This window comes from Osmerus eperlanus, chromosome 11, assembly GCF_963692335.1.
Source record: "Osmerus eperlanus chromosome 11, fOsmEpe2.1, whole genome shotgun sequence".
Taxonomy (NCBI): domain Eukaryota; kingdom Metazoa; phylum Chordata; class Actinopteri; order Osmeriformes; family Osmeridae; genus Osmerus; species Osmerus eperlanus.
In genome coordinates, this window is record NC_085028.1 from 4301650 (window position 1) to 4326920 (window position 25271).

Here is a 25271-nt window from a genome sequence, read left to right on the forward strand (position 1 = left end):
CGGTGACTTTTGCATATTCAAAGCCGTGTTGAGTTGTTGAATCCATTGAAACAGACCCCTCGTGTTCCTCCTCCCTCCGCCTCTCCACCCCCCTGCGGGCCCCAAACCCCCCCCCCCCCCCACGCCCTCCTGCTCCCCCCCCCCCCCCCGGGGGCCCCTACACCCAGGCCTGCCAGCCGGGGAAGAGGCGGCTGAGGTTGTTGGGGTCCAAGGCCTGCTGGATGAGCAGGTTGACCTGGCCCCCCACGCTCAGCACCGCCCCCTCCTCCACCCCCTTCAGCTTCTCCTGCAGCCTCAGCAGGACACGCTCCGCCACCTTGTTGAAGCTCTGGCTGTCGCAGCTGAACGGCCGTGGCGGTGGCGGTAGTGGAGGGGGGGTTCGAGAAAGACAAAGAACGAGAGGGCGGTTATCGTGAGAGAGGGACAGAGAGAGTAACAACAGATAAACCAAAGAGAGAATCAGGTGACCGAGGGGAGGGGGGTGGGGGGGGCGTACCTGGCCTTGCGCTGTGCGTCCAGCTCGTCCCCTCCCAGGGAGGCGTTGAGCGTGGCGTTGATCTCCGCCTGCTCGTCGTGCTGCTGCAGGTAGAACGCCTTCAGGGGGTTCATGGTCCAGTCGAACAGGGGGTCGTACAGCAGCACCTGCCCACACGCACACGCAAGCCCAGTTTCAGTGTGTCTGTGGACGACTGCGCGTGCGAGTGTTTGTGCGCGCGCGCGTGTGTGCGTGTGTGAGTCGCTACCTCCACAATAGTCAGTAAGGCCTCTTGAGAACTCCTCATGACCTCCATGGTTTTCTCGCAGCATCTGAGCACAGGGGGAAGGCAGGGTCAACGACTCAATATCCCCAACCTCACTCGTCCCCGTCACGGTACAAAACAACCGAGGTGCCGACGGACTTGACTTGGAGCCCCGTCAACCGATTTGAAACGTGGACCCGCTCCTGGAGCGTAGCGTCTTACCTCCTGAAGACCCCCTCCACCCCGGTGATGCCCATGCCGTCCACGATGTCCCGGGACAGTCTGAAGGGGACGGTCTCAGGGGTGGGCAGAATCTTGCCCTGCTCAAAAGCAACCCCTGCCGAGGTAGAGAGACAGCGACAGACAAAGAATGACAGATAGAGACAGTTAGATATATAGGTAGAGGCAGAAATGACCTATGACATCCCATGATCTCCTCTTCCCAAGTTACACAAACAAAAACACACACATTTATCCCGACACCCTGTTGAGCAGTCCTTACCCAGGTCTATATGGACCAGCTCCGCTGTCTGTTCATCGATAAGAATGTTCTGGATGTGTCTATCCCCCAGGCCCACAATGTAGCCCACTGAAGACACAAAAACACTAGCATTTCTTTGCGATTTGTGATATTGCCAGATCTAACTAAATTGTGTTTAATTGTGGTGGGTTTGTGACAAATGTTAAGATGCAGGAGTATATATATATATATATATATATATATATATATATATATGTGTGTGTGTGTGTGTGTGTACCGATGGAGGAGGTGGCGACGCTGCGGGTGTAGGCCAGTCGCTTCTCCAGCCACACGGCAGGATCCAGGAAGCGCTCCATGCAGAAGAACCTGAAGACCGGGCGGAAGTTCTCACACACCTCACTGAAGGCCTGGACCTTCTCCTCGAAGCCCTGCCGCTGAGCCTCCTGGGAAACCACACACAGACGGAACAGCTCGGAGAAACTCTCCTTGGGTGTGTGTTCGCTTGTGTGTGTTTGGACATGTCATGCTGGGGTTGGTTCTACCGGGGAGGTGGCTCACCATCATCTTCCTGCGACAGGCCATGCTGGTCCAGTCCTGGGGCCGGAAGCGCTTGTGGGCGCCTCTCTGGGTGTCCACCAGGAACTCTCCGATGGGCACGGTGCCCGAGCACCACTCCAGCACCCCGCTCCTCTGAGAGAAGGGCACCACCTGGGGGGGGGGAGGGGAGAGAGCGAGGGGAGGAAAACACTGAGTTAGAAAGACAAAAAGGTCGAGTCAAATCCCTCTCATCATTCGTACACGAACCGACTTGTGAGAGCGCATGTCCCCAAGCCCAGAATCGTTACCCTTAAGTCTTGAGTCTGGGGTGTGTGTGTATGTGTGTGACCTTGTAGCGCCGGATGTTGAGCTTCCTCTTGCGTGTCTCGGTGTTGCGCTGCAGCAGAGTGGAGCACATGTGGAACACCTGCTGCATGACTGCGTCCTGACGCAGGTCATCCTGACCCTGAACCACCCAGGGGGCAAAGGTCACACGAGGAGAGAATAGATTCTAGATTTTGTGTAATTCACATTCGAACACCTTGCTCTTCAAAACACTTTATAATATATAAATTGACAAATTTCCCCCCTCCACGATGATACTGTGCTTGAAACCCAAGAGAAATGAAAAACTCCAACTATGAAAAACAAGCCCAGTTGATCCCCTGTTAAAATGTAATCGCACCCTTTCGTTTGGAATGGAAAGGGTTGGAGCTGAGAAACTGGGTTCCCTTGATGTGATGATGAATGATGAGCTTGGTAGTGACAAGTACTCAGGCACAGAAACTTAAAAGTTCCCACAGGAATGTTACCAGGAACAAATCAAATGAAGTGTTTGAATCTTTTTGTTGTTGCACAAAACCCGGATTAATCATTAGCTCCGAAACCAACATGGAAAATAACTCTCATTGAACAGAACTTCAAATCATTGGATTGGTATGGAGATGGCAGGGAGATGTTTTGAATGGAGCGGACACGCGCACACACACACGCGCACGCACACGCACGCACACTCACACGCACTCACCTTGACCAGCTGTCGTCTGCTCTTCCCGTCCGAGCCCACACAGTCGATGATCTTGGGCAGGTTGACCCCTCCGGCCAGGCGGTAGTGGGGCATGAATGACCTGACGGTCACCAGGTCGTCATAGTTACCGGAGGGGTCCACCTGGATGCAGAAAACCAATGAACGCGAGGATCAAGACGCGCACGTGTCGTTCAAAAACACCAGCCCAGGCTCCGAGACATCAGACACACACAGCGCGTTTAGCGTAAACATTCTGTTCGATTCTAGGTCTGTGGCCCCGTTGAGAAGGCATTATGGGATGGCCCATTCTTTACCTTGATCTCCATGGTGGGAATGACCACGTCATCCAGGTCCTTGATCTTCATGATGGGCTGGTCAGCAGGGATTGGGATGGCCTCTGTCACGGAATGAGAGCGTAACCATGACTAAGCATATTGGAGTCGGTCTGTTACATATATACATTCATATAGTCACAGAAACACGCCCGCTTAGATATTCATGTCGTCTTATTTTACAGGTTACATACGGCAGCATAGTAATGACATGCTCTACCAAAGCACAAAACCGTGTGGGTAGTCTGTATGCCGATTGAGGTTTTTAGTTTTCCTACATAGTGCAATGTAGCGTAGCATAGCGTCGCATCACAGTATAGGTATCATAGCGTTGCATGGTGTCATGGAGCCCAGGCTACAGCAGAGTAGCCTTGTGTAGCCTAGCCTAGCCTAGCCTAGCGCCACCTCACTCTTCTCGGCCTTGTGGCGACTGGCGTCCATGTAGGCCAGAGTGATGTAGGCGTCACACAGGAGCTCGATGCCTCGGACCATCGGAGCTTTCCTCTTCCTGATCTCGTTGATGATCTTCTTGGCCACCTCCGACCGCTCCTGGAGGACAAAAACAAAAAACGACGACATTTTCACCGTTTCTTTCACATGTAACAAGGGGAGCGTTCGCCGTTTCAGATGTCTAGTATGTCCGCTAACTTCAAGGTTGAAACTCTGCATGAGGAGCAGGTGTGGTGTCATGGTAACACATACCAAGTCTCTCAGCGGAGGAGGAATCTTGCTACCAGTTCATACTCTGTGTGCGGCTACACTTCCAGTTCCTACTTCCTGTGCTGTTCTAGAACCAGTTCCTACTTCCTGTGCTGTTCTAGAACCAGTTCCCACTTCCTGTGCTGTTCTAGAACCAGTTCCCACTTCCTGTGCTGTTCTAGACCCAGTTCCTACTTCCTTTCCAGTTGTATACAGAAGAACCAGAAACACACAACAAGAATAGACTGCCCCCTCAGAAGAGGCTATGAGAACAGGGGTGTGAATGTTGGCATGTGTGCTGAGAGTGCGTGTTGTGTGTGTATACCAAGTCTAGCTGGGAAGGCTGGCGCGAGGCGGTCTTGGACAGGCGGCCACTGGAGCAGCCGTCATCCATGTTGGCGTTGACCAGGGCCAGGATGATGAAGAGGGTGTGGTGAGGGTGCTCCAGAGACGACCGGCACATCAGCTGGAGGAGGAGGAGGAGGAACTGAAACATCTACCATCGGACCAAAAGGAAACTCCCCGAAGTGTGAGGGTCTTTGGGCTGTATCCAAGTAGGGTGGTAGGTATGACAGGTTGATAGGAAGGTTGATATGTATGGTAGGTTTTGAATTTTCAGCAACATGGTACCATGTACCAGTGGAGTCAGGTGGCTGAGCGGTTAGGGCATCGGGCTAGTAATCTGAGGGTTGCCAGTTCGATTCCTGGCCGTGCCAAATGATGTTGTGTCCTTGGGCAAGGCACTTCACCCTACTTGCCTCGGGGGAATGTCCCTGTACTTACTGTAAGTCGCTCTGGATAAGAGCGTCTGCTAAATGACTAAATGTAAATGTACCTGAGGAATATTAGACTATGTGACGGATGAAGCCAACAGTCTTACGAAGGGACACGACTCGTTCATAGCAGCTCCTGCACACGTGCTTGGCTACCTGGTTTAGCACCTCGTGGAAGCCTGCATCTTCCGCCACGCTGGCTGACATTTTGGTGCCCATCCTGGCAGCCAGCTGGTACATGAGGGGCAGGAACTTGTAGGAGGGGATCCTCTTAATGCCCGCCTGGGGGGGGGGGGGGCAAACACAAACAACCAGGGCATGGAGCTAGGCATCAAGACAATGAAGACGTGTAAAGTATGATCTTGAAATACGTGACATAGGGTTTGTTTTCCTTTTCTTTCTATATATAACCTCCCCCGTCGCCCCCTCCTCCCCCCCTTGTCTCAACTACCCCCTCCTCTCCCTCTCACCCTTCTGCCTTTGTCTCCCTCCTCCCCCTCTCTTATTCTCCTCCGTCTTACAGTCCCCCCCCCCCCCCCTGTGTCCCCCTCCTCCTCCTCCCCTTCCTATCTCTCCCTCCTCCTTCTCCCCCTGGTCTCCTCACCCTCATCATGTCGTTGACCTCCTTGACGTGGCCGTTCTCCAGCCAGAGGGAGGCCAGGCGGAACACCCAGGCCTGCTGCTCCTGCCCCTGCTCCAGGCACAGGATGTAATTCTCCACGGCCTTGCACAGGAAGCGCCGCTGGTCCGCCTGCAGGCTGGAGAGAGCCTGCTCGTCCAGCTCCAGCTCCCGCTGCACCTTCACCGTGTACCTGAGAGGGGGGGGGGGGGGGGGGGGCAGGCAAGGCGAGGCACTTTATGTACACATTTCCTACACAAAGCAGACTCAATATGCTTCACATAAAAACATGTCCTACAATAAACCTGGATTTAAAAAATAACGCGGGAAAAGACATTTCAATGAATGGCTAGATCGGATCGAAATAAGCAAACAACCAATCTTCAATCAATCGACTATCAATCACTCAATCAACCCAGACACACACGCACAAACTCAATTTGGAGTGTGTTTGGAGTGTGCCTACACGCACGCACACATACACCCCCACCTCCACCCCAAAGCCCACAAAAAAAACATCCGGCCTGTCGACGACCAGCCGCCTCCTCTGACCTGTTGTTGCCGACCTTGCGCTCCCTCATCAGGCCCACCTCCTGCTTGGCCTTGTCCAGCAGCGCCTGTTTGTTCTCAAACTCGGAGGACTTCATGTAGTTGTCCATGCTCTGGTACTGGGCGTCAGAGAAGCGGGCCAGGGACAGGAAGGCCTGGGTCCTCTGGCCCTGCAGGGGGCCCCCCACAGCCTGGTCCTCCATCACCTCTACCGCCTGGCGCCGAACACACACACACACACACACACACACACACACACACACACGGGAACACACACACACAAGAACACACGAGAACACACACACAAGAACACACACACACGAACACATACACACAAGAACACACACACACAAGAACACATACACACACACAAATAGACACAAACAAACAGACACACAAACATACACACACACACACACCATGAGTGTAACACACACCAAACGGTCCCTTCTGTCCTTTCTCCCAACAGGCACCAGTGCTGCTAAAGCGTTGGGTGCAGAGCGGGCCGATGGAGGACACCTTCTCCAGGTACTGCTCCAGGATGACTCCAGGGCTCTCCAGGCACGTCTCAGCCAGCCAGGTGCCGCACAGCCTGAGGCCCTCAGAGAAGACGGGCACCAGAGCCGGGTTGAAGTCCGCCTGCGGAGCACAGAACGCAGGCTTGTACCCAGCAGGGTCCGACACACCACTGCTGTGGCATAGAGGTCGACGAGGAAGGGGCCGAGTTGGGAAGGTGACTGCCTATTTCGGAGTTTGCGTGTCAGCAAGCGTGCACCCGCGGATGTGTGCGCGAGTGCTTTGGGGCGTGCGCGAGTGTGTGTGCATACATGCGTGTGTGTGTATGTGTGTGTGTCTGACCTGCCCCTCCAGGTTGTGGATCATCAGTCGGAGCAGGCCCAGGGCCAGACCCTGCTCTCCCTTCACCCAGAACACCTGGGCCTCCTCCAGCTGCCAGCGGGCCGCCCCCGCGGACCCCGCGCCCCCGCCGCCGCGCTGCCGCATCTGGAACACCGCCCTCTCCGCCAGCTGGGCCCGCACACACTAATCATTAGTTGTTACCTCACACATTGTTGACCATCACTGTTTGCTTCCGTTTAGTGATACTGAACATTAAGAACGCCGGCTACTTACAGCAGTCACACACACACACACACACACACACCTGCGTGTTCCCGGCTGTGCGGGCCAGCTGACAGACCTCCATGAGGTGGTCTGTGAGGACGGAGCTGAGGTACTTCCTGGTGTCGGGGTCTCCCTGCCGAGCTATCAGGGTCTCCAGGGCGACCGAGCGCAGGGCCAGGATGGGCTCCACCAGGCTGAAGTCACTGTCCAATAGGAGCTTGGAATGCTGTTGCCATTGGCAGCACACCTCGGTCAGCCCTGCGTCTGTGAAGGGCCTATCAGGGGAGACCAGCCAAACACACCCAGTTACACACTCCACCACTGTCTACGTCACACCGTGCTGGACGCATGTGTAAAACACAAACATAAAACACAAACAGAGTTATGGGAGGTGAGGGGGAGGAGTTAAGCGATTGATTGTTGCGGGCTGAATACGTGTGTACAGGCATGTGTGTCCAATGTCGATGCAGAGGATGAAGGGAGGGATGGGGAACAGGGCGGGGTGAGCACCTGGAGAACAGCTGGCGGACGCCGTCCAGCTCGCTGATCCTCTGCAGGTTGCAGAGCGCTGGGTAGAGTGAAGACACGGCCTCCAGGCTGCCTCGGCACAGCTCCTCCACCTCCACACCCCTGGGAACACACACGCACGCACACACGCACACACACGCACCCGCGCACACACACACACACCAGGTCAACTTGTTTTACTTGTTCAGTGACTTGTGTACCTCGAGGTTGTCGAGTAAGGCGTTCTGCAAATATTCCATCTTATTTACCTCGCATATTTCAGGGTCTGGTCAAAAGTAGAGAACTCTTTGTCTCTTAGAGCTTGCAGGGTACAGTACACAGACTCGTTGAAGCCTGGCTTACATTTTTCGGAGCTGTGACAACAAAGTAGGCATGAATATGATGTCAAATCGGGGGAAAAGCACAACAAAAACAAAAGACCCATTCCTTGACAGACAAGGGAAGTGAAATGAAGCCCCTCCCCCTGACCTCTCTGATAGGTCACAGTCCCACTGCATGTTCCTCCAGGCCGCCTGGAACCGGAGCTCCCGTAGCTCCGCCCCCCACTCCACCCCCTCGCTCTCCAGCCCCCGCAGGTAAGTCGCTAGGATACCGCTCAGACCAAAGTTCTGCAGAGCCTGACCACCCAACAGGAAGAGACAAAAAGAAAAAGCTTTGGGTTCCAAACTATAGTGTATATAAACCATAGTGTATATACACCGTAGTGTATACAAACCACAGTGCATAGGGGTTTGGGGAGGTAAGATGTCTACCGTACCTCCACGATGCCCACTTGCCGTGTGACCTCAGGAAGGTTGGCGTGGAGGTCGTACGAGGTCAGAGCCTTCCCCCACGACGCCTCATGCTCGTACGTCCTGATCCTGAGGACAAGGACGCAGCACATGACCTCGTACTGTCTGGGTCCACTGTAGCACTAGCAGGATGGATGCTTTATATGTCAAGTTCATATGGGCTAGAGATAATCATAAAGAGACATGACTTTTGCACTGATCAGATCGATTGGTGAATGAACCAACAAACCAATCCTAGCCAGCGCTGGAAGGTCAGTCAGAAGGGTGGGGGTGGTGGGGGGGTTACCTGGTCAGAGGGCTGGTCATCTTCCCTCCTCCACAGCCGTACAGACTGTCTGGCTCTCCGATGCTGCGGTACACCTCGATCAGCAGGTCCTACACACGGGTCAGAGCAAGCAGCTGTGAGGGGGAGGGAGGGGAGCGGGTGGGGTGGGGTGGGGAAGGGGGGGAGGGTGGGGACTTGGCCGAGCGCCAAGCGTCACCTGCAGACTGATGCCGGTGTCCTCCACGCTCTTCTCCATCAGACTGGAGAGCGTGACGTTCTGGCTGCTCTCGTCAAACGCCAGCCTGCGAGACGCTCTCGTCTGGGTCCTGTGTCGTCGCAAAGTGGGGGTGGGTGGGGGAGAGAGGGGGGAGAAAGGTCAAATGTAAACATGTTCCGAAAGGGTCAATGCACTCTTTTCGGGCGCAGACTCCATTTCCCACAAGTACCGGCGGCTCTCCTCCATGTCCAACTGGATCTTGTCGACGTAGATCTCCGCATAGAGCAGGGCGGTGAAGTGGGCGGAGCAGGCCTGGGCCGCCCTGGCCACCTCCAGGTAGTTCAGCTCCAACCAGAAGTTGGAATCGCACACCGTCCCACACAAGTCCCTGACATGACCACAAACACACTTAGATAAGAACCTACAGGAGAATAGCGCGCGTCCTATACCCAGACACGAAAGACGGTTTTCGCTAAATAAACCTCGAGAAATGTAGTTTGCACAAACCCGTCCCCGGCAATAGGCCTCTGCTGCTGTCTTAGATAGTCGACGACAGACAACATGGTACGCAGGGACGCCTTGTCCACGGAACCCTGGGCGCCAATGTCAGTTTCCCCTGTTACAAAAAACAGCGCCAAATCAGAAATACTGGGGGATCACTCCTGGTGGGATGGAAGTCAGGGGAATTAAAAGCACATTTCAAGCTTGGACAGCGCCTGGGAGGGTCTAGATGAAACCATCCAGATCATGAAACGCGGGGCCCCCAGACATCTGAGCTGGGGACTCACCTGAGTCGGGGGGGAGCGGGGCGGCTGGAGGCCTGGTGACCCACCTGAGTCTGGGGGGAGCGGGGTGGCGGGGCGGCTGGAGGCCTGGTGACCCACCTGAGTCTGGGGGGAGCGGGGTGGCGGGGCGGCTGGAGGCCTGGTGACCCACCTGAGTCTGGGGGGAGCGGGGTGGCGGGGCGGCTGGAGGCCTGGTGACCCACCTGAGTCTGGGGGGAGCGGGGTGGCGGGGCGGCTGGAGGCCTGGTGACCCACCTGAGTCTGGAGGGAGCGGGGTGGCGGGGCGGCTGGAGGCCTGGTGACCCACCTGAGTCTGGGGGGAGCGGGGTGGCGGGGCGGCTGGAGGCCTGGTGACCCACCTGAGTCTGGGGGGAGCGGGGTGGCGGGGCGGCTGGAGGCCTGGGCGTGGCGGGAGCACAGGGTGAAGAAGTCCTGGATGTGGGAGGACAGCAGCGTCCTCCAGGAGCCCTGCGCGTCGCCCCGCAGGATGTCGTGGATGATGAGGGGCAGAGCCCGCTGGCAGAAGTCTGTCCTCACCTGGTAGCATGGGAGGAGGGCAGAGAGTGGGCTTCAAAAGTGTGAGTGGGTGTGTATTAATAGTGACTGAGAGGAGGAAAGGGAGTGCCTTGTGCACACACTCCAGTATATCAACATGAGAATCCTAAGAGCCACAGCCTTACCAGGCACAGGGGCCGAGAGAGCAGCAGGGCCTCGCTCCTCACTCCCCCGCTGTCCAGCAGGGTGGAGCACAGGGTCCTGAGCCAGGCCTTGTGGCCCCCGGCCTGGGGCACCCACAGCTCCTGGCCCTCCAGCTGGTCCCGGGCCTCCGAGCTGGTCTCCGCAGGCGGAGCTGACGGCTGCTTGGGAGGAGAACACGTCTGTTCAGTAGGGGTGGGAATTGGCAAAAATGTGACGATTCGATAGTATTGCGATATTTGGTGCCACGATTAAATATTATTGCGATTCTTAACATATTGCGATACAGCAAGTATTGCGATTCGATTCTGCGATATATTGCGATTCATGTCCTCCATATTATTTAAAGACATTAAAAAAAATAAGGAAAATCAGACTGCTCAACTCACTTCAAATGTCACATTTAATTCTGTGAACAACAGTGCAAGAACTTAGGAGAGTAGTGCAAAAACTTTGTCCTGAACATTCAGAAAACAGGACCTTTGTAATTATTTTCTGAAAAGGAGAACGCTGAGCTCCCAGCACATAACTTAAAACTATTGAAATGCAATAGAGTAACATAAAGCAGACATAATAAAGTAACATAAACCTGAGAATAATCATATAAATAAGTAACTTAGAGCTTCAATCAAATTGAGAAAATAAACAAAAATGTGTACTGTCCAGTCCAGTTGGCTGCATGGTCATGAACCAAAATGTTACATTCATTTTGGAATGTTGGCGATTGTACTGCGGTGGAAAAAAGTGGTTATGCGCCGGACTCTTCCTAGTAACCTAGCGACAGCAGGCACTTTAAGTGCGCGCTGTGAGGCGAGGTTGAGGGTATGGGCAAAACATTTCACGTGAAGGTAGCCCCCCACCTGAGCAGCCACAACCATGTTGGACGCATTGTCCGTAACCAAAACAATATGTTTCTTAGCGATGCCCCACTCTTCGGTTGCCGTTTTCAGCACCTCAGCCACATTGGCCCCGGTATGACTCTCATGCATCGCCCTAGTTTGTAGACATGTACATGTCTTTTTATAAGACATGTACATGTTTTATAAAAACCGAAATGTACCCACACTTTCGATTTAAAAGAAGACGGAGCGTCGTAAACAACCGGTTGAGATGATGAAGCCATTTTCAATTGAATTGCTGTTGAATGCACGTCAACAAAGCACCGCAACAAGCGCCACCTTGTGGATGTAATATGCAAATGTAATATTATCAGAGTAAACTCCGAGAAAACCAATGGAGAAAACCCGAAAGTAAAACACATAATTATATAATTAAATATTGCAATACTTTGCGCTACTGTATCGATATAATTGCGTGCGCAAAATATCGCGATACTGAACAGAATCGATTTTTCCCCCCACCACTACTGTTCAGGTCCCCAAACACACACACAGGACACACACACAGGACACACACACAGGACACACACACAGGACACACACACAGGACACACACACAGGACACACACACAGGACACACACATTCCTCACCCACCTTCTTCTTGGCGGATCTGAAGGGGTTGAGGTGGGTCAGCATGGGGTCACGGTGATCTTTGTGCAGGTCCCAGAAGTCGGCCCCAGACTGTGTGGCCAGGATGTTCTTCACACACTGAGCCGCCGCCTTCCTCACCTGGATACTGACGAGCCACAACATGACCAGCACGTCGGTTACTTGTTCCTGGGGGCGCCCGGCTAGCTCGCGGGATGAGTGCGCGTAGCATGTAGGGTGAGGCCTTATCGCTGCGGGGTTCAAATCGGGCCCTTGTCTGTACCTATCGCTCTCCCTGGAGTCCACTAGGTGGCGGTGTGGTGGCTGAAAGTTTGTATGGCTACTGGACCGTACAGTCACTTTAGTATTATTTTACTATCGGAATATGTATTGACCTTCTGTGATGTAACGTTTGACGGGGCAGTTTATTTGGGACAGAGGTGTGTGTTTACCAGTGGTGTGTGAGAGCGTTGTTCATGCAGTTGAGGATGATGAACAGGTTCCGGGGCTCCACGGAGGAGAAGAGGGAGGCAGCCCTGGTGTGGAGAGGATCTCTGGCCTGGAGCAGGGCGATGGTGGACAGATCTACCGGGCCCAGCTCTCCCAGACAGCTGCCTGCAGCCTCTGCACACACACACACACACACACACACACAATCAGAGAAAGGACAAGGGGGTGTTTCCTCCAGGTGACCTGTGTGTGCTGAGGTCCAAGTGACCTGTGTGTGCTGAGGGTGAGGTCCAGGTGACCTGTGTGTGCTGAGGGTGAGGTCCAGGTGACCTGTGTGTGCTGAGGGTGAGGTCCAGGTGACCTGTGAGCTGCTCACCCAGGATGTCGGCTCCTCCTGGATGGTTGGCTGCCAGCTTACACAGCTGAAGCAGGTTGAGAACCAGCTGCACCAAGACACTCTCTGCTGGCTCCGCTGGGAGGGGGGACAAGGCAACACGTCATTTCACCTGAACACACAGAAACACACACACACAAACACACACACGCAACCCTAAACAGAACGCGGGCGCTTAGCGAGTTCGCATCTCGACGTCGTTGTCCGTTTACGGTATCAAACGCGACACAAGCAGCGCCGTTGTTCCATGAGGTAATATGCGTCTTCGATGGCGGTCACAAGCCGCCGGTGATGGATCCCGTGGTGGATCCCCGTGGCGTCAGCGTCCGTACCGTGGCACTCCTGGAGCAGCTCGGTGACGTGGGCCTTGTTGGTGCGCAGCTGTCGGCTCAGGTCCTTCAGGCCCTCCAGTCTGGTGAGAGGCAGCGAATCACAGGAGGCCACAGACAGGAAGTGGACTATCTCCTGTGAGGGAGAGAAGACAAAGAGGATTGCGGGAAATTAAAAAGTAGGAATTCAATTCAAATTTAATCCAAAAAGATATATACATTTTTACTTAATTATCCATCCCCATGTGGGTAGATAATTGATTTTTCGACAGAGGCTCAAACATAAAAGTGTCCAAAAGTTACAAAAAATATTGTTTCAGTGTTTGGTCACGTGGAGAGAGGTTATGTACTGTTTTGAGTGTGTGTGCGTGTGTGTGTCCACCTGTCGGAGGGTAAAGTTCCCAGTGCTGTATTTGAGTGTGCGCTGGCCTCTCCTCAGCTCTCTGAACTCGGGGCGGTCAGGGAAGGGCTCCAACCTCTGGATAGCGCTCTTCAACTTGTCCTGACTATCCACGACCAGGAAATTCAACAGACTGAGCACCTAACACAGGACGACAGACAGATATAAGTGAAGAGAAAGAGAGAAAGAAAACAAGTGACAGAATATGTGTGTGTGTGTGTGTGGGGGGGAAACAGCCATGGAGGAGGAGAGATAGAAGGAAAAGAGACGGGGACAATCAAAAAAAGGAAGAAAAGACAAAAATCATCCGTGTTGGCTCCATGAAGGTCGCTACCCCTCTGGTGCCTGCGTGGTGCCTCTCCCTACCTGCTGGGAGACGGCAGGGTCCTGCTCCGTCACCTGGGCGGTGAGAGTACCCACGATGACCTGCAGGTGGCTCTCCAGCGCGTCGTCGCAGAACTGGACGGCCGTGTGACAAACGGAGGCCAGCAGCTGGCAGCACAGGGAGAAGGTGCGCCTGGACACCTCCTCCAGCTGGGCAGGCCTGGGGGACAAACAGGGGACAGCTATTGGGGGGGGGGGGGGACACACACCGGCTGAGAAACGACCACGACAATCAGCGCAGCACGGGGAAGTGTCGGAGCACTGTGACCCAGAGCAGGGAGTGTTCAGGGGGGAAAGCGAGATGGGGATTCGCTGCATACAGTATCTGCTGATCCAGTTCAACGCTTGTGACGACGTGTGTGTGTGTGTGTTCCGCCCGCTCCCACCTGCCGTTGATGTGGTGTATGAGCGTGTAGGTGATGTCGCGCAGCACGAAGGCCCAGGCTCCGCCCAGGCCGTCGCGGACCTCCCGGAGCAGCAGGCTGACGAACAGGTGGTACATCAGCAGGATGCGGTGGCGCTCGTAGGGGTTGGTGGTCTCCGCCGCCCTCTCGCACACCGCCAGCAGGATACGCTGGATGGAGATCTACAACAGAGATCATGTGACCGGGCCTCTCCAATTAGAATAATTAGAATAATTACAATTCAATCTTCCAAATAGACTTTTTCCTCTTCAGCTCCCTCACCCACAAGAGAACCAGTGCGCCACGCGATAAACAAGCGACGGGCATAATCTTACCCGTACTACACAAACAATACGGTAATGGACGCGGTTTAAAAAGACTCAATTGAAGCCAGATTTGGGAATCTTATACTTGACTGGGCGTGTCAAGCTACTTACTGGGGTCTTGGACAAGATGGCCACCAGGGACTTGTGGTTAGTGCTGTGACACTTGCTGAGGTAGTCCAGCGTGGCTTTGATGACGTAGGAGCTGAAATACGGCGGGTTTGGGGCCGGGTCCAACTCCCTAAAGAAGGAAATGGAGCGCCGCATGCTAAGTGTGACATGGTATGTTGATATTACCTCATGGCATTTAACAACAGGTGTTTGTGGGCCCACCAGGAGAAAAGTGGGATGGGGGTTAACACTAACAAAATTAGAACTTCATTTAGCTCTCTTGTGGTGGTGTCTATTAACTCTTAAGGGGGTCTGAGGCTCCCTCCAGCCCCCCTTACTGTGAACGTTGGGTGTGGTGTTGTGTTTGAGCGTTACCCTATAAAGGATCTGAGCTCTCCTGAGGGGTCTCCCTCAGTGCCTGCTCCTTCATACAGAGTCATCAACAGCTCCACCACGATGTCTGCCAGGTTACTGTGAATCAGGCTGTCGATTTGCTGTGGAATGTGAACAAATATTTCAAACGTGTATATAGCTGGAAAACGATAAGGTTATCATTTCAAAATTGTAAGAGAGACAGATACTAGACTGCTACTTTACAGCAGATCTTCCAACCAATTCAAGCTAACTCTCTGTAGGTACCTTAGCATTAAGTTAGCATGTAGCTAAGTGTTTGCTACATGCTAGCTGCCAACACCATTGCTAGCATCCACCTTGCGCTAGCATCCACCCACCATTTTACTGTAGCACCCACTCCCTTCGCTAGCATCACTCCCGTGCTATGTAGCACCTACCCCGGTGCTAGCATCACCCTCCATGCGCTAGCATCACCCTCCATGCGCTAGCATCACCCTCCGTTCCTCCCTCACCTGTTTGCCCAGACAGTTGGCGTCTTTCAGCAGGTCGTAGACCCGGTGGGCCTTCTCTCTCCGCTGGGCGACCTGGGCGTCCTGGCTGGACAAGGCAAAGTAGGGCAGGATGTTGACCATGATCCTGGGGAAGCAGTCGGCCAGCAGGCCCTTCCAGTCCTTCCCCAGGTGCTCCCCGATGGAGCGGACCTGCTCAAAGTCATCCAGGAACACCAGGTGGGGGATCAGAACCTGGTAGGAGCAGCTGAGAGCGACATGGCACACGAGGAAAAAGAAGGGAAAACGATTAAATCAATCGTCTTCCTAAACACGATGAGATGACAGTCTGGAAGGAGGGAGGTGAGAGTAGTGCGAGCATTATTACAATTATGACACATTGATATATTTATTAAAAGGGCCAACTTCATACGATATTAGCATTTCTAACAGGCCCACATTCGAACTAAAATGACCCCGTGAGGTCAGGTTGAGCGCTGACCTGTAGAAGTGGGTGAGGCTGGCGTGGTTGAGGAGGACGTAGGGGAAGGACTCCAGCGTGTAGCGGGGGTCCTTCTGCCTCTGGCCCAGCCACTCAGCCACCAGGAAGTCCAGGTGGGAGCAGACGAAGCTGTCCACAGTCCTGTAGCCCAGCGCCCTCGACACCCCGCCCAACACCTGGCCACGGGACAGGGAGACAACACGCTCAATATCAGAGGATTTAAATTAAGACGTCCTTATGGGCTAGGTCACAGAATTCTTCGTTGGCCACCATCTTTAGCGTCTAAAACGATTTGAACTCGTAAGAATTGGCAAGACACGTCATCAAGTAATGTGAGGGAACTGACCAATCAAAAATGCGACGGTTGCGAGAGTGAGTAAAGTCATTTGGGACTACGACTTATTGCCATCTGGGTCTCTGTGGTAGCAGACCGACTCCCTTACACTGGAGGAACTGCAATGGAACAGTGACCAGACGGTGAGAACATTGAGCACCTTCTTGATGAGCTGCTCCTCTATGTGGTTCTCCTTGTAGGACTGGAACAGGGCGAAGAGGGCCTGCTTCTCACACACAGGGCTGCAGCACAGCACCACAGACAGGCTCCTCAGCAGAGCCGCTTGGTGGTTGACCGTCTCGTCACCCTGCTCCTCCGTCGAGCTGCCCCTCTGTGAGGCGCACGCACGCGAGCACGTACACAAACGCACGCACGCACACACACAAAATCCGATTGTTTTCATTCCCTTTTTTGCCGACAAGGCGGGAACTACTCATTCTGACATCCACACACAAAACGGCAGGAAAACGAGTCAGAAAGGCGCGTATGACTGCCGCCTGACAGCCAGAGCTGAGAATCACGACCTGTACCTGGGCTCTCATTCCCTCCTGGGCCTTCAGGTAAACGTTCTCAAACGCCGCCTGCTGTTGTCGTAGAGGGAGCATCTTGCTCTTCCCCGAGCCGCCCGGCGTCATCTCCAAAAACAGCCTGAGCGAGGAAAGACAGGACAGGCCGTGGCAGAAAAGCAGAGTGTCAACTCCGAGGCAGCAAACAGTGCGGATACTCTCACGACGACTGCGGCGCAGCCGGAAGCGCGCACGCACGCACCTGTCCACGGACGTGGCGGCCAGCATGCGGACGTGGTGGTGAGAGTCCGCCAGGCTGGAGGGCAGGAGTTCAGACACGGCCTGCTCCTCCTCCCTCAGGGTTAGCACTGCCCACTTACAGCCGGGGTCCGCCTGATAGGTAGAGAGGGGGACAGCCATGGAGTGTATCGTCCTATCAGCAGTGTGCTACGGATGGGGAGGGGGTGGCTTCTCAGCCAGATGGTCTTCAAACTCACCTCCAGCAACGCCAGCAGACAGCGGACCAGCGCGGCCCTCACAGTCCCCGTGCATTTCCCCGTCCTTCCTAGGAGGCTGAAAAGGTCAAAAAGTCAAAGTTCAAATCCCCCACAAAACAACGTCATACCTACGACGTTCGCGGCGGAGTTCATTTATCGGGAGTCCAGAAGCAGAGCCCTCACCAGAACCCGGACAGCACCTGCAGCAGACTCCCCTGGACGTGCCTCATGTCGTGGGCCGAGTTCTCGCTGCGGCCCAGGCTTCTGATGGAGGGCAGCAGGCCCAGCAGCACGGCGGCACACACCTCCTGGTCCTGCCGGTACAGAGAGCACAGGTCCCTGCGCAGCACAGGCCAGCACAGCACAGCCGTTAGCGGAACCCACCCCCCAATCCTTACAAAACGACTCCCCCAGTCGTGATTGAACTGGGCTGGGGATATTCTGTGAGAAGGAGAGAGGAAGTGCTTCTCACGCCAGCGGTCTGAGCAGAGTGTCGAACTCCTCTGGAGGCAGAGATGCGTCTTCAGAGGGCAGCTTCGTGAGCAGGACCAGGTACTGAGAGACGACGGCGAAAAAAACAACAGTGGCACGTGAAGAGTCGTCTCGACCCGAGACGACGTCACGATGAGCAGGAACTGGAATTAGCAGTAGCTCGTCGGAAATCGCCGCTTCCTGCTTGGAAACGGCTTGTACCGGGGCACCAATAACCCCCCCGCCCCACCCCCCTCCGCCGTGATCCCCTCAGCCCCCCGCGACCCCCCCCCTCACCATGCGGAGGTGGAGCGGCTTGGTGAAGTCGACGTGCTCCACCAGCAGCAGCAGCCTGTGTCTGACCTCCGAGGGCTTGAAGGCGAGGCCGTGGCTGAAGCCCGCCGAGGCGCACGCCGCCAGCGTCTCCAGCGTGTCCAGGAGAGCCCAGTCCTGCACCAGCAGCCCTTCCTCCGCCAGCGGGCTCTTAGCTCCTGCGGGAGAGGCGAGGACACGCTGACGACATCTTCAACCCCCCCGACACATTAGTTCTTCAACCCCATGCACCCAGACCCCCCGATCGGGCCGGACCTCGCCCCCTCACCTGGTCCACTCTGCCCTTCTTGGGAGGTGTCCCCGCCGGAGCGGAGGGGGGGGCGGGCGCTGGCGTGGGCTCCGTCCCCGTCGTCAAACAGGTCGATGTCCTCCGGGGCCGGCTCGGCCTGCGTCCGGACCCCGGCCCACTCCTCCTCGCCCTGCTCCTCCTCCACCAGCGCCCCGCTGCCTGCCTTCCCCTGGCTGACCAGCTGGGAGCCACAGGAACCACGTGAAGAGGAGGTTCGTAGAGGGAACAGGGCAGTCTGGTTAATCAGGACTGGCAACACTGGGGACGATGTGACGTGCGGGAAGAGTACGAGGTCTGCCGTGTACCAATAGTTTGCAGATTTCCGCGAGCTCGTTTAGGAGTCTGGCTGAGAGAATCTTCGCAAACAAGCTGGACGCGACGGCGCTCATCTTGTCCTGAGGGAGACAGACGTGGAGGTATGGTGCCCGTGTAGACGTCGACCAAACATATCTGTCACAGAGGATGATGATGATGAAGCTCTTACCGTGCCGCCTCGGCTGACACACGCAGTGCACAGCCTCATGATGGACCTGAGCGTTGCCATGGTACCGTCCTCCGCCATCTTCACCTTGACGGTGGAGACGTACTCGCTGAAGTCCTGAGCCAGCGACTGCCGACGCGACACAACACACACCGTGAACTGTATACCCTTCATCCAGCCATCACCATCACATATTTAGGAGGAGTCGTAGACTGATAGGTGTGTGTGTGGCATGTACTCAGTTATTTGCTTTAGGAAAAAAAACTAGCCGGTCTGGAAGACCTCTCCGGGGGGTCTGAGTGTTAAATGAGAGACAAGAGAAGGTCACCTTGGCTTTGAGGAAGAGTTGGGAATGGCAGGCGTCTTCCTCGCTCAGGACCCCGGTGGAGACGTACCCGGCCAGGAGCCCGGTCAGGAGGGCACAGCAGCGGAGCACGCACTCTGGGGGCGTGGTCAGAGACTTGTGTGTGTGTAGGGAGGGGGGGGGGATGAGGGGGGGGGGATGAGGGAGGGGGGGATGAGGGAGTTACAAACCAGACCAAAGCCTGCGGACTGACTGACAAAGACACACACACACACACACAGCTCACATCTGGGGAGAAGCAGTTGAGCAGATTGTCGGCCACAGCCAGCAGGGCCTTCTCCATCTGGTCTTTGAGGCCGGCGACCACGGTGAGCTGGGCCTCAGCTGAGCCCACCGCCCCCCCCTGCACCCGGGCCGTGAGGTCAGGGGTCACGTCGTTGAAGGTGAACTGCAGAAAAAGGCTCTCAACCTCCTTCAAGGTGGCATCGGCCCCGGGTAACACTTGGTAGCGGGTCAAGGCACTTTGTAGAGGGGAGACAACACCTTAAAATGCGAAACGCTTTTCGATTCGACGAAACCCCTATGTTGTTTCGATGATGGCGAGAAAAAAAAGAAACACATTTCAAATGAGACAAAAATGGCATGCGTCGAATAGAAACGAGATGTGATTCCTCCCACCTCTCCGGCTGTGGAGCTCCGGAGAGGAACCTCATGCCAGCTCGCGTGTCCTTCAGGGTCAACGCCACCAGGATCCTGGGCACCAGGTTGTGAGGAAGATCCCTGCACAGAGAACCAAACAGCCATCATGAAACATGCCAGGGAAGGACTAGTTGTAATTCCTAGTAAATGAATACGACTGCACCATGAAAGACTTCTACAATGATAACTGATCTACATCTTGTCTATCTGCATCCATCCATCCATCTTTCTGACAGACTTGAGTTGCTGTAGATCCACAAGAGGTGCAGTAGTCCTGACCTATATGCCTGTGTAATCATTTAGCAGATGCAGTTATCCAAAGCATTTACTGGGGGGGTGGGGGGGCCGTCAGGGCCAGCAAGGCCTTCTCTGCTGGCCTAAACACACTCAGAAAAGTAAATATGTAAATATAATGATTAAAAATGTTTGTGGTTATATATTTTTTCTTAATAATTTTCCCCCATATTAATGTAATTCAATAAATACACTGACATAAATACATTTTTTTTTTTTTTATCTCCATAATCCGGCTGTAATCTGGATATAATATTATATCCACTTGGTTGAGCTGCTGACAATGTTGTATATGAGTTTTTATCCAATCATATTTCAGCTAGCTTGTGTTGTCAGGTTCCATAAAATCTGCCTGAGGCCTTCAGAATCAACAGAGCAGGCTCCCGTGTGCTGTAAGTGAACGGAGACAGTCAGTTGCGATAGCCAATCAGATCTGTAGTCTGCGACACCAAGGCCAGCTAGAAGGTCTTACGCTGAACTTGACATGTACGCGTCCTTTAATTGTGAATGCGAGCTTATTGATTTTAAATGCTCCGGAAATTAAGTGTTGCTCGACTAGCCTTTATTAAGGTGATGTAATGTGTAAGTGTGATTCTGTCTGGATTCTCGAGCCGTGGTGTCATATTGATGCTATTATGAGGTGTATTCATTTAGGCAGGTCTAAGTATGACGTCACTGAAGGCCCAGGCGTGAAATGCACTGCCCACCAATGGATTTGAACCTGCGACCTCTTGATCGGTAGCCAAATGCTCCACCACTGAGCTATCCCTATCTCTAATGCCCATCCCCACCAATACCCCTCCTTAATCCCCCTGCCCACCTGCAGATGATGGGGTGAGGCCTGAAGCTCTCCTCAGCGTCCTCGCTCTGCTCACTCATCAGCAGCCAGTTCCTGATGCTCTCCTTCAGGCTGGGGGGCCCACAGCCCTCCGCTGGCCCCGGGGGCTCCCAGCCCCTGCCCAGGCTCTTAGGAACCGGGCCCTTCAGCAGGGCCTGGGCCAGACAGAGTGTAGCTGCCCTGCACACACGCACACGTCGTACGCACACAAAACCCCACACACGCGCGCGCACACACACACACACAGAGAGAAGATCCAGTCATGTCACTCCACATAACATACATTCGATCAATCTCTCCTCCATGACTCCCAATGTCACGGAGGTCTGAGAGCATCAAGCGCATCAGAACTGGCAGAGACGGTCAACGTGGGCCCCCTAAAACCAGCCCCCGAACCCAGACTCACGGTGAGGGCTTGCAGGCGGACCCCGAGAACAGCTTCCAGAACTCTCTATCCGTGGGGATGAGCCCTCCCTGGACGATGGTGGCCAGCAGCTCCAGGCTGAGGGCCTCCGTGTGGGGCGAGCTGACGGCACGCAGAGCCAGGGCCCACACGCGGGCCCACAGCCGGCCCAGCTCCGCCCCGCAGGCCTGGGAGCGCTCCGGGTGGTCGGCCTGGCACCGGGCCACCTCCCTCAGGCAGCGCAGCACGTAGGGGCCCCTCTCCCCGCGCTTCTGCTCCCCCAGCAGCAGGAGCAGCAGAGACAGCAGGGGCACCAGCTCCTGGCTGGGCACCATGGACGGGTACTTGGAGGTCAGAACCGAGGTGATCTGTAACCTGGGAAACGTATACGGAGTGAGCAGAATAAACAACCAAACAGAAAGGTTGTGCGGCAATGTAATCGTGTATCCTCCATCTTCGCATCGAACCACTCTTGTTGAGATGGATAAACACATGAAAGGGCCGATTGTGCGCCTTAGGGGGGTTGATCATCCGCCTGTTTGGGATTATCGGCGTTGCCGATGGGAGGCACACTCTGCTCACCATGGAACGATGTCGAAGTCGTTCTGGTGGGGCTGCAGGTGGTTTCGGAGGACCTCCCAGCCCAGCTCGATGCGCCTGCGCTTGCTGGGCGTGCCCTGGGGGCTGTCCTTCTGGGTGGCAAGGAGGTACGCCTGGGTCACCTCCATGATCTGGAGGTTGGGATCCTCGCTGAAGAGCTGGAACACAAGTCATTTTCCATTTGGCTCATTTAGCGGACTCTTTCATCCAAAGCGACGTACTAAACGAAAGTACAGCAGAAGTAAGGTCAGAGTTCGTAGTAGTACAGTATTTTGGAGGTCCGAGTCAAGGAGTGGTCTGTATTTGCGGGCCATGTCGCACAAACTGGGCATTCGGTCAAGACTGAGTTACTGGTATGTAGGGTACAATGGACACCTTCTTTGACATAAGGATGAATCTTATGTCTCACCTGTGCTGGGATTTCGATAAATAAAAGAAGGCAATCGGATCAGCAGTACCTTCGAATTAGTACGTCGACATTTTAGACTTTGAAGCCATTCTTCTCAGTTCTGCCCAGAGAGAAATGACTGCCCTTTTACTTGGAAGGGCAGTACATCGGTACAATATCAGGCAGAGGTTAGCTTAGCTTAAAGAGGCGTCGCTACCTGGTGGCAGATGTCGGCGGTTAGCTCGATGAGGTTGTCCTTGACGGCGATGTGGCGTGACCCTGTGGCATATTTCCCCCGGCTGCCAATGTGGCTGATCTCCCTCACCAGGGCGTCGTACAGGTTGTACAGCAGCCTCGGCCACCTGGGCCAGCCCTCGGCATGGGCGCCTGGGCAAGGAGAGGGTGGCACAACCTTAACACTGGAGGAACCTACATTACTGAACTAAAGATGCATATTCAGACACCTACGTGTATCTTCAATAGTTTGCGGGTCTAAAGAGGCATATTATTTCCCATATTAGGGGTATCAGGTACTAGGAATGGAAACTATACCCTTTGCTAATATTTTTTTTTTTGAAAAGGCAACATTAGGCAACAACGTGACAGCTGACATTCATGTCCCAAACAGGCCACCGTACCCGTGTCTGGTGTCTTGGCACCGTGAGGGTGGTGGACACACAGCTGCAGGTTGAACAGCTCCACTAGCTCCTCCTTGAGGGCGGAGCTGGGCCTCATCTCCGTCCACACGTAGAGCGCCGAGGGGAGCAGCTCCTCCCCCAGCCGACACACCCTCATGCGACAGTTCATGGCCGCCGAACGCAGGAAGACGTTCAAAGCCGCGACCAAGTGCTCCACCACCGCCAAATGTTTCTCATGCCTGCACGATACAACCCAACCAATTACCATTTACTCCACAACAAAACAATAGGCTTGTGTCATGGCTTTTCACTGGGTGTGTCGGTGAAGGGCATGTTACATTTACATTTAGTCATTTAGCAGATGCTCTTATCCAGAGCGACTTACAGTAAGTACCGGGACATTCCCCCGAGGCAAGTAGGGTGAAGTGCCTTGCCCAAGGACACAACGGCATTTTGCACAGCCGGAATCGAACCAGCAACCTTCGGATTACTAGCCCAATTCCCTAACCGCTCAACCACCTGACTCCCTTATGTTGGTGAATGGTGGTACCTGGCGTTGAGCAGTGCTTTGGAGAAGAAGCTGAAGAGCATGTTTGTCATGCCGTCCGTTTGCACACAGCAGCCCAGCACGGCCGTGTGGATGATTCTGCTCAGCAACACACGGTTGACAGCCTGAGTGGTGCGGGTGAACAGGCCACAATACAGCTCCAACAAGCCTATAGGGAGAGCACATTACACGAATACAGTGGGTATTTTGTGGTTTTTGTGCGCCATTAGTCTCATGTTAAATGTAAAAAGCATGAAGATATACTGTATTGACTAAACTAAAAGCCTGCAACACCGTATGCATATTCATAACAATACCACAGCCTTATAACAAACACCTTAACACTTACTGTGCCATTGCTGCTGGGTGAGTTCACACCAGTACTTGCGTACGGACAGGAAGTCTTTGAGGAGGATACTGCTGTAGTCCTCTCCATAGGCGGAGCAGCTGAAGGAGACACCCAGCACCTCCATCACATGGTTCAGAACCTCACTGCACTTAAGGCGAGGCCCTCCTGTAGAGGGAGAGAGCAGGTCCCCTCAGGACTACAGTACCCACAATGCCTCCAGTAAACACCTTCTAGATGAAACTACAGCTTCACGTGAATGAAGCACATCGAGGGTAGGCTTTGGAATCATGCAAGGAACCAGGACAGGCTTGTGAGAGACAGACACTGTGGGAGCTCAAGGGATCTTTCTAGATCATTTACTTTTGTTGGCTGAGCGGATGAAGTATTTGACCAGGCTGCTGATCTCCCGCATCTTCTTCTGCCGGATGGTCAGCGTGGTGGCCGACACGTTGGCCTTCGCACCCTTGAGGAGCTCAGTCTCCTTCTGAAGGTACTTCTGTAGACACCTGAGCGCACAGGAGAGTTCATCGCTGGCCTTATTACAGGTCGAGTCATGGCGTGTCGAACGCTAGCTAAGGCCACAGTGTAACAGATCGGAAAAGTTCTGACATGCAAACTTGATTTCATGACTGGATTATGTATCATATACAAATATCAGCATGTTAATACCTGAAGACAGCATCCCAGGTGAGCTGCCTGGAGCCTTGAGCTACTCTGGTACCGGAGGTCCGGTCCAGCTCCTCCACAGTGTCACTGGACCGAATGAGCCTCTTGAAATTGTCAACTTCCCTCTGGAATTGTTGACAGAATATGTTGGTCAAGTCAACATTTTGTTGACACAAATAGCGTGTTGGGGTGCATTGTTGACAGACACTGAGCTCACTTTTCTCTCTGTAGCCTTGTCATTTTCCAACCCCCTGCAACACAGCAGCAGTTCGTGTAGAGCCAGGCTCATCGTAATTCAGAATGGGAGGTGGGTCTCTCAAAGTAGGGGGGAACAGGGGGAAACTCCCATCAACACAGAAGCATCTGAAAATAAGAAACTATGTTGACAGCTGTCATGAGATACTAAAGTTACACTAAGTAAGGTGGCACATCAACAAGCAGGATGTCTCGGTTATTTCTACAGTACTCTTCATACTTCATTCAGTACTTTCATGAAATAGTAGATTAGCTACACAGCCAAAGCTAGCTTGCATAGTTAGCTAGCTAGTTTGCTTCTAATGCTGAAACACAACAGGAAATTAACGGAATGCATAAATCATACTGTACACGCATACATGAAACAGAAACGTTTCAAAGCGATCACAGTGCAACATTGTTGGAATGGTCTGTCAGATTATTGTCAAACCTTGTTGTGCATCAATTCTTGTTTTGAAAATGAAATTTATACAGGCATGGGGAGGTTAGAGTTCAGGATGGAGAAAACGCGCCACCCACTGTTGAAAGTGAAACATCCCATCCGGGTTCCGTGAGTCTTCTTCGTCAGCTATGAAGAGCTAATGTTTGGGT

The 25271-nt window shown here is 54.0% G+C and overlaps 1 protein-coding gene across 2 annotated transcripts; it reads right to left on the reverse strand.

Annotated features, from left to right (window-relative positions):
- Positions 1 to 147: 147 nt before the first annotated feature.
- On the reverse strand, positions 148 to 25243 carry atm (ATM serine/threonine kinase). Of its 2 annotated transcripts, none has more exons than XM_062473024.1 (63): positions 25111 to 25243; positions 24643 to 24788; positions 24429 to 24550; positions 24120 to 24265; positions 23760 to 23924; positions 23414 to 23579; positions 22864 to 23102; positions 22443 to 22612; positions 21820 to 21995; positions 21241 to 21612; positions 20817 to 21014; positions 19682 to 19783; positions 19290 to 19524; positions 19028 to 19159; positions 18703 to 18828; positions 18524 to 18613; positions 18198 to 18399; positions 17894 to 18087; positions 17598 to 17680; positions 17309 to 17464; positions 17126 to 17201; positions 16891 to 17021; positions 16653 to 16770; positions 16283 to 16453; positions 15789 to 15964; positions 15311 to 15554; positions 14820 to 14938; positions 14448 to 14574; positions 13993 to 14192; positions 13589 to 13766; positions 13205 to 13363; positions 12826 to 12958; positions 12476 to 12571; positions 12102 to 12273; positions 11656 to 11797; positions 10146 to 10322; positions 9825 to 10002; positions 9188 to 9296; positions 8910 to 9068; positions 8681 to 8789; positions 8485 to 8573; positions 8165 to 8267; positions 7876 to 8024; positions 7656 to 7760; positions 7390 to 7509; positions 6920 to 7154; positions 6616 to 6783; positions 6277 to 6396; positions 5761 to 5972; positions 5194 to 5401; positions 4746 to 4871; positions 4142 to 4282; positions 3528 to 3666; positions 3100 to 3182; positions 2786 to 2926; positions 2108 to 2224; positions 1780 to 1929; positions 1499 to 1664; positions 1243 to 1329; positions 963 to 1077; positions 744 to 807; positions 497 to 642; positions 148 to 341 (listed from the first exon to the last, which is right to left on the reverse strand). In XM_062473024.1, exons 2-63 carry the CDS (start codon positions 24712 to 24714, stop codon positions 158 to 160), a joined length of 9288 nt encoding a protein of 3095 aa, XP_062329008.1. In that variant the 5' UTR covers positions 24715 to 24788; positions 25111 to 25243; the 3' UTR covers positions 148 to 157. The 2 variants fall into 2 exon arrangements, with proteins under 2 accessions (XP_062329008.1, XP_062329007.1); XM_062473023.1 differs by having other exon boundaries at positions 10146 to 10325.
- Positions 25244 to 25271: the final 28 nt, after the last annotated feature.